This window comes from Silene latifolia, chromosome 1 (assembly GCF_048544455.1).
Source record: "Silene latifolia isolate original U9 population chromosome 1, ASM4854445v1, whole genome shotgun sequence".
Classification (NCBI taxonomy): domain Eukaryota; kingdom Viridiplantae; phylum Streptophyta; class Magnoliopsida; order Caryophyllales; family Caryophyllaceae; genus Silene; species Silene latifolia.
In genome coordinates, this window is record NC_133526.1 from 79,174,089 (window position 1) to 79,192,695 (window position 18,607).

Consider the following 18,607-nt stretch of genomic DNA (forward strand, 5'->3'; position numbering starts at 1 on the left):
GAGGGGTTGTTAGCTGTTGGAGGGTTTTTTGGGTTTTGGATTTCTCCTTTCCCTTGGTAAGAGCGAAAAATTAGGGTAAGAAATAAAAGGGGTAAATTTAGAATAAGACGGAAAAATGTGCGGAATTTAGTAAAATTGTGTCCGGGATTTAGCAAGTCCCAACAATATTTCATAAGAGCTTTTAAATTATATTCTATAGATAGATAAATTAATCCGTAATAAACCAACATAAAATGTAAATAGGTAACCCGAGCCGTATAGAAAGTAGAGCTGGCAAGTCTGACCCGACCCGAATGACCCGACCCGAAACCGAGCAAACCCGACCCGAGAATATTGCAACCCGAAACCGAAACCGAAACCGACTCGACTCGATGATGACCCGTAACTCGACATGACCCGATGAACAGTGACCCGAAACCGATCCGACCCGACGACGACCCGTAACCCGACTTGACCCGATGACCAGTGATCCGAACCCGACCCAGAGTCAACCCAATATTGACCCGACCCGATACTAACCCGATTAAATTGATAAACAGACAATTATTAAGCTTAATATTGATCAAAATGAAAGTGATTTTGTAATTAGATTGTTATGTTTGACTTAATAATGAAGTAATTAAACCAAATAATGCATAAAAACATAATTTAATGGTCAAAAATTGAAGTAATGTGATAAAGTAACCGGAACCGATAATGACCCGATCCAAACCCGACCCGATTCGATAAATCATTTGACCAGGAATGACCCGACAATGACCCGACCCGATACATCATTTGACCCAAAATGACCCGACTCGATAATGACCTGAACCCGACCCGATCCGAAAGGGATGGCTGACCCGATATGACCCGAACCCGTTATAACCCGACCCGACTTGACCCGACCCAAACCCGACCCGACTGACCTGCCACGATTAGAAAGTGATGGGACATCAGACATGGTAGGAACTAGGAAGGGAAGCGGCAAAAGCGTGGAGTAAGGGGGTTTGCATGGCATGCAAGTGTCATCTGCCACATTCCCAGATCATCATCATCCCGTAACTATATTATTCCCCAAATTGTCCACGCTACTAGTCCATTTCCTAGCGGCACCACACCTCTATTTCTCCCTTCCACATTGATCACGTATTCCAGGTAATTCGACTTACGATTAAAGATGTCTACTTTGTTAATTATTTGTCGTTAAAACATATTTCATTCATTCATCCACTTAATTACCCCGATTCGTATATGGAAAATGAGATAGTATACTTATGAGTTATCACCGGGTGACATTATTAGTGTGTTGTGTGTATATTTATAATGATAGTTGTTTGTTTGATTTTAGTGTATCATGGATGATAATATGGTGAAGTTGAAGCATCTGTCCACTACTGCCAATCATGTTCTCAACCGATGCGCCATGTATTATCTCTTCCCTTCTTTCTTCTTATTTACCTTTTCTTATGATGACACTTGAAACAACAACTAACCATAAATATAATTGATTATGTTGTTTTCTGCCACCATCGATGAGTTTATAATTCAAATATAAATTGAATATGTATTATTTAGGAAATTAGACACAGATGTTGAAGCATTAGTAGATGAATTTGGTGCGGCATGGAAGCCTGAGGTGGGTGAATATTCGCGAAAACTAGTTGAATACAGTTGTTCAAAGGCTTTAAGACATGAGTCTTATTGCGGAAAACAAGAGTCTATTAGTGATTCCTCTTTTAGTCGCTTCACATTCGATATGATGCTCGCATGGCAGATGCCTACTGCTGCTGATCAACAATCATACACGGTACTCGTATTAATTAATTACCTACTATCTCCAACTTAATAATATTTCATTGTTATTTTTTTTCACTCTTCTCTTGTGGAAATGTGGAATACTCAAGTTTACAACTTCTGCTTGTGACCATCTTAAATTACAGGAATGCTTAGGTAAAGAGAAGGAAGAGAATAAATTGCCACTTAAGGCGACTCAAGCGGATGAAGATGTCTCATTGTTCTATACCGATGTCATGCCACTCCTTGTAAGTCTTGTTTTCCTTATTTTCAGATTTTAAATCTTCTAAAGTATATATATATATATATATATATATATATATATATATATATATATATATATATATATATATCCTTCACATTCTTGCATAGGCTTCCCTTTTCATTTGAAATCCTCAGCCCAAGAATGCTAGATTTTCTGTTGATTGCACAAGACTCCCAGTTATTAAAATATCAAGTAACAGTATTATTGTGTTGTTAGGTTGATCATGGGCCAGGAGTCGAGGAAGACGCTTTTGTATGGTTTGCATCGTTGCTTCCATTGCCTGGAGATGTCGCTAATGGTAGATTTACCTTTGAAACTCTGACCGCCTCTACTGCAAACATTCTGCACTATCCAGCTTATGATAGATTTCTCAAAGAAATTCACAAGTGAGATATAATCATACATTTTATCTCAAAATGCATCTTTCTTCTCGCGACTCACATTATATTGAGTTTTCATTCCTTTCTGTCCTTCCAAATGTGTGTTAGATGCTTCAAGCATCTCCAGAAGCAAGAAACACCAAGGGGAGTTAGATTTGCAGATGACGAATTTATACTGCATGTTGAGGGAACTGCATCCAGTCAGCGAGTAGTACGCCATATCGGTGGAACAAGCTGGCCAGGTTTTTCCTGGCCTTTCAACTAACTGCGAATATTTGTCAGCTTCCGTTAATCATGTTGTTAGCGACTAACCCAACTTAATGTCCCTGAAAAATTAGGTAGGCTGACGCTCACCAACTATGCGCTCTACTTTGAGGCATCAGGTTCGATAACCTATGAAGATGCTCTCAAAATTGACCTATCAAAGAACCTAGAGCAGAGTGTGAAACCAGTGGCTACAGGTCCTTGGGGTGCACCACTCTTTGACAAAGCTATGATATATGAATCGTTGGAACTGTGAGACCAATATTCTTCTGCCTTTATTGCTTTTTTCTATGACAATTAACATGTAATTAGGTGAAAATGACCTGAGCCTTGTTTGTCCATTTCGGAAATTTATTAGCAGACTATCTTGTCTTCAACTATAGCAACATTGATGCGAAAACATTTATTTTTTGCAATAAGCGAAAATGCGTGTAGCTGGAGATAGTCTGTTAACACGACTACGATTTAAGCCACAATCAAGGGCAGATACTTTGCTAGTTTTGAACTGCTGGTAACTGTGTTTATATAAATTTAATTAGCTTGGTATGGTGTTATAGTGCTGTTCGGCATTGCAGCTTCAAAGTCCATAACACTTCCAAACATGCACAAATAAATGTTCTTATCAGGTGAAGATTTAATTGATGCAATTGGAACAGTAAACAAGTAGCTGAGCACAAATGGATTTTTTTATTGCAGTTGTACTCTGATATAAAGTTGAACAATCCTATTGGCTTTTTAAGTGTAAAATATCGACATGATAGAGTTAGCTTCATTTATGTTAAATCTAATGTTGCAAGGCCGTAAACCTTATTGTTTGGGCTTAGTTGTATAACTCTGTGATCATGTAATATCTTGAATGTTAACAGTCGGAGAATGTACAGGTATCAGCTAGCGGTATGACAGTGATCTGTATGTGCAATTGGTTCTGATGTGTTGTGATACATTTTCAGGACAGAAGGCATAGTTCTAGAGTTCCCTGAAGCAACAAGTGCGACAAGACGAGATCACTGGCTTGCATTGACAAAAGAAATAATACTGCTACACCAGTTCTTATTAAAGCATGATCTGCTTAAGCCGACTCAAGTGTGGGAGATGCATTCGAGGACAATATTAGGCATTGTAAGGCTCCATGCTGCAAGAGAGATGCTTAGAATGGCACCTCCGTTTCCCAGAAGTTTCTTAATCTTTACTTTATTTGATGAACTACCAAAAGGAGACTATATCATAGAAGAACTTGCTGAAACTCTCAAACTGATTGATTGTGGAGAACCAAGTAGTGCAAGTTCGATCTTAAGAAATCTTAATATGCCTCATGACATAGAACCTAGTATTGAGCTGAAAGAGCCAGATGTGACAAAAAGTAATGCTCTTATAAGTGCAAAAGATGAGAGTCTCGCTACTTTGGATAATGCAGTTACTGAGGTTAGGGAAGAAGCAAAGGAAATTGAGTCTGCAAAAGCAACAACTGAAAGTTTGAAAGGAGAAGGCGTAATTGACAGTGCGATTGTACTCATGGTAAGACTTATACAAGCGTATCTTCATCTACTGTAAGATAAATATTATCATATTTGGCGCGTCAGTTCTTTCAGTCTCATCTATTTCCTTGAGATCATTTACTTCTTACTAGTGATAAAATTTGGTACAGCTACAAGAGGGAGCAGTATACTTGACCATAAACGTGCTTGTGTGAACCCATTTTCTCTCCTTTTCCAAGATAATCATTCTTAGTGATAATTCCCACTCTGGTGCACTCCCACGTTTTTGCCCTGGGTTTCGAAGGGACCTCACATGTGAGGGAGTGTGTTGGAATATAAAGTCACGATGTGAGTGTCTCGTCTCACATTGCTTGGAACCGAGAGATTGTACCACTTAATAACTACTTCTCCTATTACCAATTGGTTTTAGGATGGATGCTCCCTTGTATTTGTCAAGTGGTTTGTCTCTCCTCCGTTCGGGTAAGCCCCAGGCACATTTTCAAAACTGCTATGCATGGCCTTGATAGACGACATCATTTGGACACAGATTTAGGTGCATTTCATTCTAAGGTTCTAGTAGATTACCATCTTGGCATATCAGGCCATCCATTATTTCAGATTCCTGGGCTTTGGAGTATATGTAGAGGAGGCGGAAGTACCCAAACTATACCGGTGCTTTCGGTTACTCGACAAAGACCAAGGATAGGTGACAGCATTGGATAAATGGGTACAAGGCTTGCAGCTTCATTGGAACTTTAAGTATCCTTGTTTGCTTTACTCTCTGTGAACTACTGTGAATAATATAACTAAATAGTTTGAAATTACGCAGGAAATTTTGAAACCAATGGGTAGCTGCTGGAATTGGTTTCTAGAAGTAGTGAATTGGGAAAGACCAGGTGTTGCTGTCAATTTTGTAGCTGCGATTCTCTTAATAGCTTACAAGTAAATTCTATATTTTCATTGTTTTTATCATCGCATTTTTAGTGTTAGTCCTTGGGGTTTGCTTTCTCAGCAGCATGATTGATTTCAGGGAGTGGATTGGGAAGGCATTGGCAGTTGGGTTGTTATGGGCAACTTTCGTCATGGAAAAAATAAGGCGTCGTGGGATTGGAGAAAAGTTTAACAAGGTGGTGGTGTGTACTGCCTCAGACCAGACGACTATGGAAAGCATCGTGTCCGCGCAGCAAGGGCTGAAGACTGCCCATGAACTGGTGCAGCAGGTCAATATTGCAGTCCTCAAGATCTACTCCATATTGCTCCATAGGGCACCCAAGGTACTTAGTTATGTCATCCGTGTTTATACTGTTTCCTATTTTCACGTATAATGTAGTAGTCACTTGGCAGGGATTTCTTTTGGCTCCGACAATATTAATACATGATACATCATGCCAATGGCTCAACCATGTTTATGCTGTTTCAAATTTCTGTATAGTGTCGCAAGTATCTTACTGGACTAACCCATATAATTTGGCTACAACAATATCAATAGAGCATTTGAATGGTTGATATGTTCCTGCCATGGGCAGGCTAGGCCATTAGAGGACTCTTTTTTTTTTTTTTTTTTGTGGATGGCGAGGGAACCCGCAGATAGCCTGCAAACAAAGTACACCAGGTCAACCACCCTTTTTAGGGGGTGACAAACTCGAAGTCTAGAAGGCATAGTCCTAGGCCATTTTACCCCTCAAGATTGATCTTGGTGAGGCTTGAACCTGAGACCCTTCGGAGTTTCACCTAAATTTTAACCATTAGACTCCACCCATGCGGGTGAGGCCATAGGGGGATTTGATGTACATAACCTTACTCTTCTACTGAAAACTCGAGATGCTGTAAAATGTAAATTGCATTAGTGATTGGTCCAACTAACTAATACTCCTTTATACTCCAAACCCAAGAATATTGAGCATTCAGCTTTATTGAAGTGGAACACATATTTTCATCACGTAAAACGTTTCTTTCTGGTGTGGATCCTGTTGACGGAGGGTATTTCATATCCGAGTTAAGGGTGTTGAGGTTATCTAAAGTTGAGATGAGTTTTAGTGGAAAAGGAAGAAGAGATTTATTTTTTTCTGTCTATAATTTCAAGAGGAATTGATGAATAAAAAACTATTGTACTCGAGCCAAATGCTGTCAAGTGCAATACTGCAATCTAATTATGATTGCGAAAAAAATGATGTTTTAACTTTTAAGCATAAAAAAGTAATTAATGACACCCTCAGGTTTTCATTCACACTTGATAAATACACAGAAATGTTGGACGAAACTGAGCGAGGCAAATGGCTTTTCATCTCTAATTAATTTGTCTAAGCCAGGAATGAAAGTGAGGCTGTTACCTCAAAGTGGTCAAGAATTGAGTTTCATGCATTATTCACATATAACTTTGGTGTTACTGGTTCACTTAATTATTTTAGGTCGATGGACTTTGTGCAAGGCTAAAAGACCGTATGCGCTTTGAATACGTGAAATAAGGGTGTCATTTCAGTTGTGCATTCCTGTTTAGGCCTTTGTTAGTTCGTGTCTGTCTCTGGTGTATTATTATCGGGTCATGATGGATTTGGTGGTCATTGATTGGGTAGAATGATGCCTTTTTAGTTTGTGTTTATTGGTATTTCAATTTTTATGCTGGTGGTTTTACCTTCTCGGCTACCTTTGTACTTATAGCAAGTCCAGCACTTTGTACTTTTAGCAAGTTCAGCTGTATATAATGTTGTTTGACTATTCGTTATGCTGGTTGCAGCAATCAAAGACGATTATGATGCTGATGGTTGGAACAGCAATTATCCTCGCTGCAGTTCCATTTAAGTATGTAGTGATGGCTTCGACGTTGTATCTCTTCGCGATGACTTCTGGAGTTGGCCGGAATTTGATGGCAAACGACAAGGGAAATCGGCGGTTGAAGGAATGGTGGGACTCTATCCCTGTCATCCCTGTTCAGACAGTAGATGACCCGACTGAGCTCAGTTAAAGTTTCTTGTTAGTTTCAGTACAATTTTAGGTACTATCCGACTTACCAGGTTCAATAGGTTCATATTACAGCAATTTCGTTGTATCTAGGCTTTCCTTTCCGAAAGTATTTTCCCAGTCTCCTCGTGTTTGACAACTAAGGTCAAACTCCCACGCATAATGGAAGAATCCAGTTGATAACATGGAAACAACATTAACAGATGAAAACTAAATAAATCGCGAGCGAAGAACAAGGTTAACAAGAGTCGGGTCAAATACGAGCAAAACATTTCAAGATTTATGTAGCAAGAGCCTATAAAGATTGGGTAAATTGATGATCAGTATCAACTCGTCATATCTTTCATAATTACGAGCCCAATTTCTCTCCATTTTCCATAATATTACTACCAACATAAGTAAACCTTCAGAAGAGGCAAATAGGACCAATAATTACGAGTTAGAGAGAGGGAGACTGAAATTATATATATTTTTTTGACCATAAGAAAAAGGGTAATTATAGAACCCAAAAGTTACAACACAAGTTAATCGACTAAGGTCTTGTTCTTTTGGGCTGAAATTGTCTAAACTGAACTGAACTTAATGGAGCGGAGCGGAGAATCAATCGAATCGAATCGAATCGAATCGAATCAAATAAAAATAAAAAGATAATAATAATAATAATAATAATAATAATAATAATAATAATAATAATAATAATAATAATACCAATAATAATAAATATTATAATAATATTATTCATTATTATTATTAATAATATATTAATATAATCTAATAATAATCTAATAAGTAATATAAAAAATTAAATAGTAATAATAATAATAAATATAGTAATAATAATAATAATATATTAGTAATATAAATGAATACTATTAATAATATTATAATATATTAAATAATATAATATAATAATAATAATTAATATTTGGGGACCACGCTGTTTCTTGTACTGGTACTGTGGGCGTTAAACATCGGCATAACCTTGTCCGGGACACTCTTTTCGACATCTGCTATAGATCCGTATTATTTGCGCGGGAAGGAGGTTGATATCGGTTTGGTTGATGGGCATGGTGGCTCTCTTCGTCCTGCGGATTTATTGCTTTATTCTTGGGACGGGGCGTGATGTGTGCGTCGACCGACGGGTTCTTCACCTTTGACTCGACCGGGTTGCGATTTTGTGCCGGGTCGGGTTGTCGCCGATCTTTGCCAAATCGGCGAAAGTGTGCTAAGTATGGGGATTTGTGCGCGATAGCGGGTTATGGTTTCCTTCCTTTTTCCTTCTCTTCACTTGGGGAGCTAGGTTCGGATCTTTGTTGCCTTGCTCAGCGGATCCGAAATTCTCGGTATCTCGGGATGCGGGGGCTCGGGTGGCCGCTTACATTTTTACTAGACTTAGCTTTCTTTGTTGCTAAGGGTGTGGGAGCCCAGTTGTCTCTCGGCTCCCCACCAATTTCATGTAAACTTTTATGAATCTTTTAATGAAAGCTGCGCGCATCCTTCTATAAAAAAAAAAAAAAAAAAAATAATAATAATAATAATAATAATAATAGATGTAATATAATAATTTATAATAAATATGTTATTAATAATATTAATATAAATGAATATATTAATAAAATAATAAATATAATATAAAAATATAATAATAATAATAATAATAATAATAATAATATAATAATGTAAACCTTTTATTTTTATTATAATGAAAGCTGCGCGCATTCTATAAAAAAAAAAAAAAATAATAATAATAATAATATACTCCCTCCCATCCAAACTAAAGGTTACATTTGACTTTATTTCAGTAAAAAAAAACAGGGCCAAAGAATAGGTTGGACACGAGAAACGACGTTCACGTCAACAGCTTTACTAACAATTTCCAGAGGCCAACGGGACGGACCAGGTGCATTTATGCCACAAGAGTGTAGAAAGAAAAGGGAAAGAACGAGCCGATCAAGCTTGTCTTCAGTGGAGAAGAATCTTATACACCGTGGTGATCGACCCCAGCAGTCAAAAGATCAACAACCCAAAGAACCAAGTAAGCTGAAAAGGAGGACTAAAGAGCTCACCCCAACCCATCTCTCAGCCCAGAACCTCGAACGTGCCCAAAGACTACAACAAAGACTCCTATAGTAGGAGATTATTAGAACATGAAAATAAAAGAAAAAAATTAACTAGTGGTGACATTGATTACAAATAAACCACCACCTCCAAACCAGTCAACCACACGGGAGACCCAGCTTACTACAACTCAAACCCACTCAATCCAAAATAAAACCAAAAACACCCAATTTCGCCAATCTAGCCAAAGAAAGAAATAAACACAACAATCTCCAAAAAGGTCAGCAACTGACTCAAAACAGCAACTGACTCAAAACCTCAAACACCGGCTGACTCAAAATCTCCAAAGACACACGTGCATGCATCAAAAGAAGAAGTTGATGGTCCAACAACAACACCAGGCGGATCAAAGACACCTAAATCACTAAACGACACCTTCCAAGACCACCGCCTTACATGCAACCAGACTAAACAAAGGGACGACACTGATGGACACTAGTGACACGGGAAATAGGACGATAGGTGGGGGGAATGGGGGGATCACCATATCTGACCCAAATCAAGACCACATAGAACAACAGCGACGCAACCGAATGCACTATACTCATCGACACTGACAGACAAAAACAAGAACAAGAAAACCATCGATAGGGGGATGAGGGAGCACCCCTGGGATGGATTCAAGTCCACCGGTGACAGGACAAGAAAACAGAGGGGACGGGAATGTCAAAGAGAGAGCCCAAACCTATGCGGACGATCGCTTTAACGCCATCATCAACGCCAATCACAACTTCACCCCTATGCATGCAAGGAGACCGATAATCAAGACAGACGGAAAGAGAGGAGAACAAGAAAAAGAACACCTCGCCACAATCAAAGGGTTGAAACATCTGAAGATCGATCGCCATGATCTCGGAGAAAGCAGGACATATTCGAAAAAATTGGATAAGTGAAATAACTAGGATGAAAGATTAGATAATAAGATTGATAGAGGGAACATCGCCATAGATAGGCTAGAGTGGCCCCATCTCCGGCGACGGAGCAAGCAGAAAAGGAGCGGTGGGTGGATGGAGAAGGTGGATGTTACAAAGAAGAATTACTGAGATTTCTTTTAGAGAGAATTTGGGGAATTTTCTTTTAAAGAAAGGAGGCAAAACTTTTGGTTGTGAGTACTTGACGATGTGTGATACTCTAAAATTATGAGAAAACCAAAAGAAAGAAAATCAAAAAAGAAAAACCAACTGGAACGACATTCAAGCAAAATATACCACGCTTCTCCCCTTTTGTCTTCTACTGTTCCCTTACTTTCCAGTTCAGATTTTAATTTCAGTAGAATAATTGCACATCTCTCTTTTTATGTTAAAGAGTAGTCCCTTGATTAACATCATTTCTTCCCGATCTCAATTTTTTCTCTACTATGAGGAATTCATCTTTGAGATCTAGACTTTCTCTTGTTCAAGTCCTTTAATGAGATGTTCATCTGCTACTTGTTGCCCTTGGCCTTCTTTTAACGTATAAAACCGATATTGGGACTCCAACTATTAGCTTAAACTTGGTTGAGATGGTTTCTTGACATGGTATCAGAGCCAGTGTGACCAAAAGGTCACGGGTTCGAATCCCAACCCCTCGATTATAAAGCTAATAAATATTAGTACCAGGTATGGGGAGGTCTGCAGTTGCATCCACACTTCAAACCCAAAGGGCATTCGTGTGAGGGGGTGTGTTAACTTATAAAAACCGATCTTGGGACTTAAGCTTTTGGTTGAGATATTATCTTGACAAGTGTGAAAACCCAATATTAACCCACATATGAGTGTCCCACATTGATAGAGAAAGAGAGAGTTTACCACTTTATAAGCTAAAGGGCTACTCCCTCTATAGCCAATTGGTTTTAGAGTGGAACCTCCTTGGACTTATAAAGTGAACTCTCTCTCTTTCATTTGGGTGCGGTCCAGGCCCGTTGCATGATTTAACACCTTCTGATTCGCTTTCGAAGAAGGTCAATGCTGATAGCGAATTATTTTATTTCAAATCCCATGTCGTCATTGTGGCGTTTCTGTGACACCCCCATACTCCAAGTGCCTTACCAGGACCACTCAAGTATAGGAACGTCACCATCTCGGTTACCCGAGGCAATGATAATCACGAGACAATGAATAAATGTAATTTAAAAAGGTAAAATAATGTTCAAGTGATTACCTGTTCCCACTCAAAACTGTTCAATGAAATACAATCCCAAAACCAAAACTGTCTACTAGCAAAACTGAACAACTACAGACATCGTCTGACACAGCGGAAGACTCTTCTAATGCCAAGTGATGACTCATCCCAGCTAGCCCAAAAGCATCGTATCAAACCTGCTCAACAACTGCTCACCATCCCCGAATGGATCACCACGATTTTACAAAACAAACAACGGGTCGATTACTAATTACACAATACAAACCAATATGAAACAAACGCCAAACAACTCAACCAACACATCAAAACCCCGTCTCCATCACCAAACTCCACACAACTGACTACACACTAAAGTGTGTAGCCCTGCCAGAGTACCCATCGCAACAGATACTCCACTCCGCCAGTGGGGGACCGCAACCGTTCCCACCTAAGCCCCGCTCATCTCCATCGAGCGATAAACCAATGTTCATTAATGTGCACATCCCTCCTGTGGCCGGTTCCATAGAAGGCGAATCAAGGGCGTGAAGCCACTCCCGCAAGTGACTCCACTCAGCCAGGGACGCACCTCGAAGACCACAGACAGATACAACAACAATCAACAATATTAATCAACAATACAACCAACAATATAACCAACAACCATCACAACCACCAACAATATACTTTAACAATAATCATAATGAAACCACCAAACACATCATGTAATTAATACTGAGTAGGGAAACCCTACCTGGAATGCAATCACAGAACCAGACGATCTAGCAGCTATCTCAAAACCTCTCTTCTACGAACCCTCCTCCTATACATACATTCATACAATTACTACCTTAACCATACAATCATAAAAACCCTCAAATCCCCAAATTAGGGTTTAACAAACATTAACCAAACGCTATAAAAATGATATGTAGAACTTACCCTTGACGCAAGGATCACAACGGTATAAAGAACAAAGGAAACCGACACCTCTAGCTCCGGGATTTGCCAATAATGCGAATGAAACGAACAACGTAACTTGCAATCTCTCCTTTTTGTGTTTTTAGGTTTGTAAAAGTGTTTAGGAAAAAGATAACGGAGTATTATATATTAATCCGCATTATTAACAAACCCGTCGCAAATCACCCGATAACCAACTTACTCGATCGAGTAAGTCACGTACTCGATCGAGTGCCACTTACTCGATCGAGTGCCAAGGCTACTCGATCAGTACCCTACAGTGGATCATCGTTTCGATACCAAACATACTTACTCGACAGAGTAAGCCCCACTCGATAGAGTACCCAAAGACTCATTAAACCGTAGTATTACAGTCTTCCCTCCTTAAAAAGAACTTCGTCCCCGAAGTTCAAACCACAACAAAACAAAAACACACTAACACTCTTCTGACACAACAACAAAAACAAAACTCAACATAAAACTCCAAAACATACTTACCAAACCAACCTCAACTCGACTCAAACAACTACTAAGCCCCTGTTCTTTCTGGCTTTTTAGAGCCGAATCAATCAATCAATCAATGGAGCCGAGCCGAATCAATCGAGCCGAATCAATCAATGGAGCCAATCAATCAATCAATCGAATGGAGCCGAGCTGATCAATCGAATCAATAGAGCCGAAAATGAATCAATCGAATCGAATCAACAAAATCAATTGAGTGAATGAATCAATCGAAATAATCATATTAATATTAATAATATTAATAATATTAATAATAATAATATTTAATATTATTGTTATTATCAACTATAATAATACTAATATTCATAGTATAATACTATGTATACTAATACTAAAATTTTTAAGAAAAAAAATTATAATATTATATATGAATAATCATAAATTATAATAATGAAAAAATAGTAATTTTTTACTAATAATATTCTTAATAACAATAATAAATAATAATGTCAATATTAATAATGATATTAGTAAAAATAATTGTTTCGAATAAAAACACTCAAGTAAGAGTTGCTCGAATCCGAGTCGGGTCAACGCGCTCCTCTCAGACGATGGCACCTCGAACCTATGCTTTCTCTCTCCGGATGGATCTTTTACGCGTAACAAATAGGGCCTCGAAGGGTTCACAATAGGTCATTCTCTGATGCCTTACGGTACTGGTGGATAGTTGAGACCTTGCTTGAAGCTAAGGTTTCCGTGCCCTCTCATAGTAGCTCGAGTAGTCTTACTTCTAGAGAGAGGAAGTTGTTGGTGAGAAGTATTTTACCATTGAAAGATCAATAATGAGGTATTTATAGGTTTCTATGTGTAGCTCAAATGATGGCTTGGAAAGCATGGTTACCATATTCGTTATGAATACGCCTTACCGATTCGCGATTCGCTTATAGAAAATGTGTTATATGTATTTCTAGTAATCAATTTGATAGAATTCGCTTTTAACGATTCGTGATTCGTAGGGTATCAAGCGAATTCGTAACCATGTTTGCAAGCGTGTTGACTTGTATGATCCCGTATTGGCTAGTGGGTCAAGTCGGTTGAGCGTGCCCCATCAATAATATTAATAATAAATGTTATTAATTTTAATAATAATACCAATAATAATAATAATAATAATAATAATAATAATAATAATATTAACATTAATAACATTTTTATTCACAACAACAACAACAACAACATTAACATTAATAACATTATTATTCATTTTAAAAATAATATTCATAATAATAATAGTAATTATAATAAATAAATTATTAATTACATTATTATTAACAATATTATTAAATATAATAATAATAATAAATAATAATAATATTAAAAAAATAGTATTATTGATAACAAAATTAATAATAACTATTAAATTTAAGATGAGTAAAGCTGAAATGAGTTGAACTTAATGTAGCTGAACTGAACTGAACTGAATGGAGCTGAGCTGAGCTGAACTGAACTGAATGGAGCAGAACTGAACTGAATAGAGCTGAGCTGAACTGAAATGGGCTGAAAATAAGCCAGAAAGAACAGGGCCTAACTATATCAAAATCAACATAAAAACATGTAAAAACTCTTCGCGACCATCTCCTACCCCCCTAAAAGAAACAAGGTTACGTCGACGTAACCATACATACCTGATAAAAAAGAGACGGGTACCGCTCCCTCATGGCCTCTTCCGCCTCCCATGTAGCCTCCTCAACCTCATGATTAGACCAAAGAACCTTAAGCAGCATTGTCTCACCATGTCTAGTTTTCCTAACTTTCCGGTCAAAAATGTGTTTAGGCACCTCAAGATAAGACAAGGACTCATCCAGCTCTATGTTCTCTACCTCTAACACATGTGAAGGATCACTAACATACTTCCGCAACTGAGATACATGAAACACATTATGTAACCTATCCAAAGCAGACGGTAAAGCCAACCGATAAGCAACCTCACCCACACGGTCTAAGATCTCATATGGTCCTATGAACTTCTGGCTCAGCTTCCCTTTCTTACCAAATCTCATGACCCCACGCATATGAGACACTTTCAAAAGAACCTTGTCCCTAACCTGAAACTCTATATCCCGTCGATGTAGATCAGCATAACTCTTTTGTCGATCCTGGGCCGCTCTCATCCTCTGTCTGATCAGCTTAACCTGCTCCACCATCTCATGTACCATCTCTGGTCCTAAAACCACTGCCTTAGCACTATCGTCCCAACAAATCGGACTCCTACATCTTTTCCCATATAAAGCCTCAAATGGCGCCATGCCAATACTGGTGTGATAGCTGTTGTTGTAAAACTCGATCAAATCTAACCTATGTTCCCAGCTACCACCGTAATCCATAACACAAGCTCGCAACATATCCTCTAGAGTCTTGATGGTCCTCTCCGTCTGGCCATCTGTCGCAGGATGAAATGATGTACTCATCTTCAAGGTAGTTCTCAAAGACTCGTGCAACTCTTTCCAAAACCGTGAGATAAATCTCGAATCTTTATCAGACACTATATCTTTAGACACCTCATGTAATCTGACCACATTCTTCCGATAAGCCATAACTAACTGTGTCTTAGACAATGTATCTTTCATTGGCACAAAATGAGCTGACTTGGTCAATCGATCCACTATAACCCATATCATGTTGTTACCCTGTTGACTCTTCGGTAAACCCACAATGAAATCCATAGAAATGGACTCCCACTTTCACTCAGGTACCTCAAGAGATTGAATCTTACCTTGTGGTCATCGCTGCCCCCCATTCACTCTCTTACATGTCAAACAACGAGCCACGAACTCAGCTGTTTCTTTCTTCATCCCAGGCCACCAGAAAGTCTTCTTCAAATCCTTGTATAGTTTATCACCACCTGGATGTACCAAGTATGGTGTGCAATGAGCCTCTGTCATGATCATCTTTTTCAGCTCTTCATCATTAGGAACACACCACCTCCCATCGAACCTCAGACTACCATCTGTATGAATAGAGAATCTAGACACTGTTCCTTTCTTTACTCCAGCTCTCCACTCCACAATCTTGGGATCCAACACCTGTTTACCGCGAATATCATCATAAAGGTCTGGCTGCACTGTCAAATCTCCCATAGCATCCCCTTTCTGGATCATATGTATCCCGAACTTGTTAGAAATCTATATCTCATTATTTAACATATTCATATAAGTTTCAAATTAATTTAGTCATAAAATTAATTACAAATCTTATGCATGCAAACTAAATAAGAAGAGATAAGAAAATCAATTTCTCACCATCTAAATTTCGGTCAAATGGGCACCAACAAGATCTCTTTCTTGTTAGTTCTTGAGCTTTCCAATAATGGATGAACATTCATGACTTCAAAATAGAAGCCCTCCAATTAGTAGCACCCAAGACTATCCCTTAATCCCACAAACTAACATGTACTAGATATTAGTAATGTGGTTTACCTTAAAATTGATTACTAATAATCATATACTACTACTAGTATTATTAGTAATTGATTTATACAAATTAGATTCATAAAAATGAATTTTTTATGAAGAACAAGAGAGAGAAGGTAGTGTTTATGAACATAAGAGAATGATCAATTTTTAGAGGAAAAACTCTCTATAATTAGCTACCAAAACCGGTTGGCATATCATCATTATAGACCATTTTTCATTTTCTTTTTGTCTTCACAAGACAACTGTGTAAGTCTTTTTCCATAGTCATGTCACTATCAAGTGTCATGGACAAATGAATAAGACAAATGGAAAAAGACAAAACTTCTCACAAGCCCACCAATATTTCGGTTTACTTGTAGTAATATGGAGTCCATTTTATTTTTTTTGTCAATTGTACAATTGTATGTCATGTGACATGTGACATGTCTTATGTCATGTTTTAATTTAAAATGCATATTTAACAAATTAAATATCATTTACAAATTAAATAAATCATATTTAACAAATTGACTAGTAATTTAAAATTACTTTCTCATAAAATGGTCATTTAATTACTAGTTAGTATAATTCACAACATCTTGTAATTATAACTCACTTATCATTCTCATCTCGCGTGTTTCGCAAACACCGATTAATTTTAGTAATATAACTTCTTAAATTACTAAATAAAATCTCATTTAATCACATTATAATAAGATGTCATTTTCTCTCTTATGATAATAATTTGTTCAATTTTAAGGAATTAATTAATCTGTATCGGCATACAATTAATTAACCTTTTCAATTAAGGGAATCGTTCTATAGGGGTGACCTCAAGGGATCAACTGATCACCACCGTCGCACGACAGTAATGTCAAACTCTAGCAAGCCAATAATTACCGATATGTGTGGACCAGTTGACTATATATATATATATATATATATATATATATATATATATATATATATATATATATATATATATATATATATATATATATATATATATATATAATGTATCATCCCTTTCGTATTCTTGGTATGAGATTTAAATATGTGATCAATATGATCAACAATTGTGATCGCATTATTGTCGGGGACACTTACTCCAACAATCTCCCACTTGTCCTCGACAAGTGTGCGTCACCAATTCTCTTGTCCTATTACTATCTCCCACTCAATGCAAGGTGTCTTTCGGGTCGTACTTGCAAGTGATCATATCGAGAGTGGTTTCCTCGATCTAGAGAATAACTGATTGACCGGATTTATCTATCATAGATACCTTCCGAGCGTGGCCACGCATTTCCAGTTCATTACTCCTCGAGTGGCCCTGAGATATTGTTTTAACCTTGACAAGGGGGTGGACAATTCCTATCGCACTTATTCCCTTCGACTAGCCATAACCATCATAACCCAAAATATGCCCATTTGACCCCATTTACGAAGGTCGTAGTAACATAAATCAAAGTTAATCTGAAACTGTGCCACCTTAGGCGAACAGTCTTTAGTCAAAAGAATCGACTCATTAGAATACTATAGTAGCTCTCGCCACGACCAGGCTATATAAATTTGCCAGAACTCTATAAGCGGTCACTGCCCGACAAAGTGTTCTTAACTTGATGCCGCTTATGTGATCGACTAGTCATCTCATATGACTCTATGGCACTTGAACTTGCCATCAATCGCATCACACTCTGGTCACTTCGAGACGTCACCTCATACAAGTGACTATGGGCGAATACCATGTTAATCCGGGTTCACTTTAACGGGGTTCAATGTTGTCTCTACAACCCGTTTGGATGTAACAAAGTATAATAAAAGAGTTTTAAAGTAAAACTTGAATGACAAATGCGATTATCACATATGAATAGTCAATGCCTGATTACTACTTCATATTCTATAATCCAGTTTGATCTTGAATGTAGTTGTTCATCTCAATTCAATTGAAATGACATGACTCATCATGTAAAGCCTATGAGAAGGCTTTGGTTAGTAGGTTTTATCAACTTCTTGTACCTTACTCAACCTTACTACATACTCGTTTTCCTTTGTAATGTACACATTTGCATTACAAAACTTTCTGAGTACATGTCGAGATCTAATCAAGACATAGGCCCTCTAGCCTTAGAATAGCTCCCACTGTTTTCACAGTGTGCGGGACTCATCCTTCTTGCACATCTCATGATTGCAAGTGTAACGCCCCGTAAATTTCGGACCGTTAATATATTTCAGAAATAATTTATTAATCAAAATAAAAGTGATAATTAAGTATTTAAAGTAAAAAAATAATTTAAAGAAATATAATTTTATTATATTTTGAAGAAAAGTATTTATTTTAATAGTTTTGAAATGTTTAAAAATAGTTTAAACCGTGTAAAATCTTTTATTTCGAAATAAGGG

General features: G+C 37.6%; 1 protein-coding gene across 1 annotated transcript; it reads left to right on the top strand.

The window, feature by feature from the left end:
• The first annotated feature begins 946 nt into the window (after positions 1-946).
• On the top strand, positions 947-7,204 carry LOC141594777 (uncharacterized). The gene is made up of 11 exons (XM_074414785.1): positions 947-1,137; positions 1,331-1,407; positions 1,558-1,789; positions 1,923-2,024; positions 2,258-2,427; positions 2,530-2,663; positions 2,760-2,937; positions 3,636-4,200; positions 4,990-5,102; positions 5,191-5,434; positions 6,895-7,204. Exons 2-11 carry the CDS (start codon positions 1,337-1,339, stop codon positions 7,120-7,122), a joined length of 2,037 nt encoding a protein of 678 aa, XP_074270886.1. The 5' UTR covers positions 947-1,137; positions 1,331-1,336; the 3' UTR covers positions 7,123-7,204.
• The last annotated feature ends 11,403 nt before the right edge of the window (positions 7,205-18,607 follow it).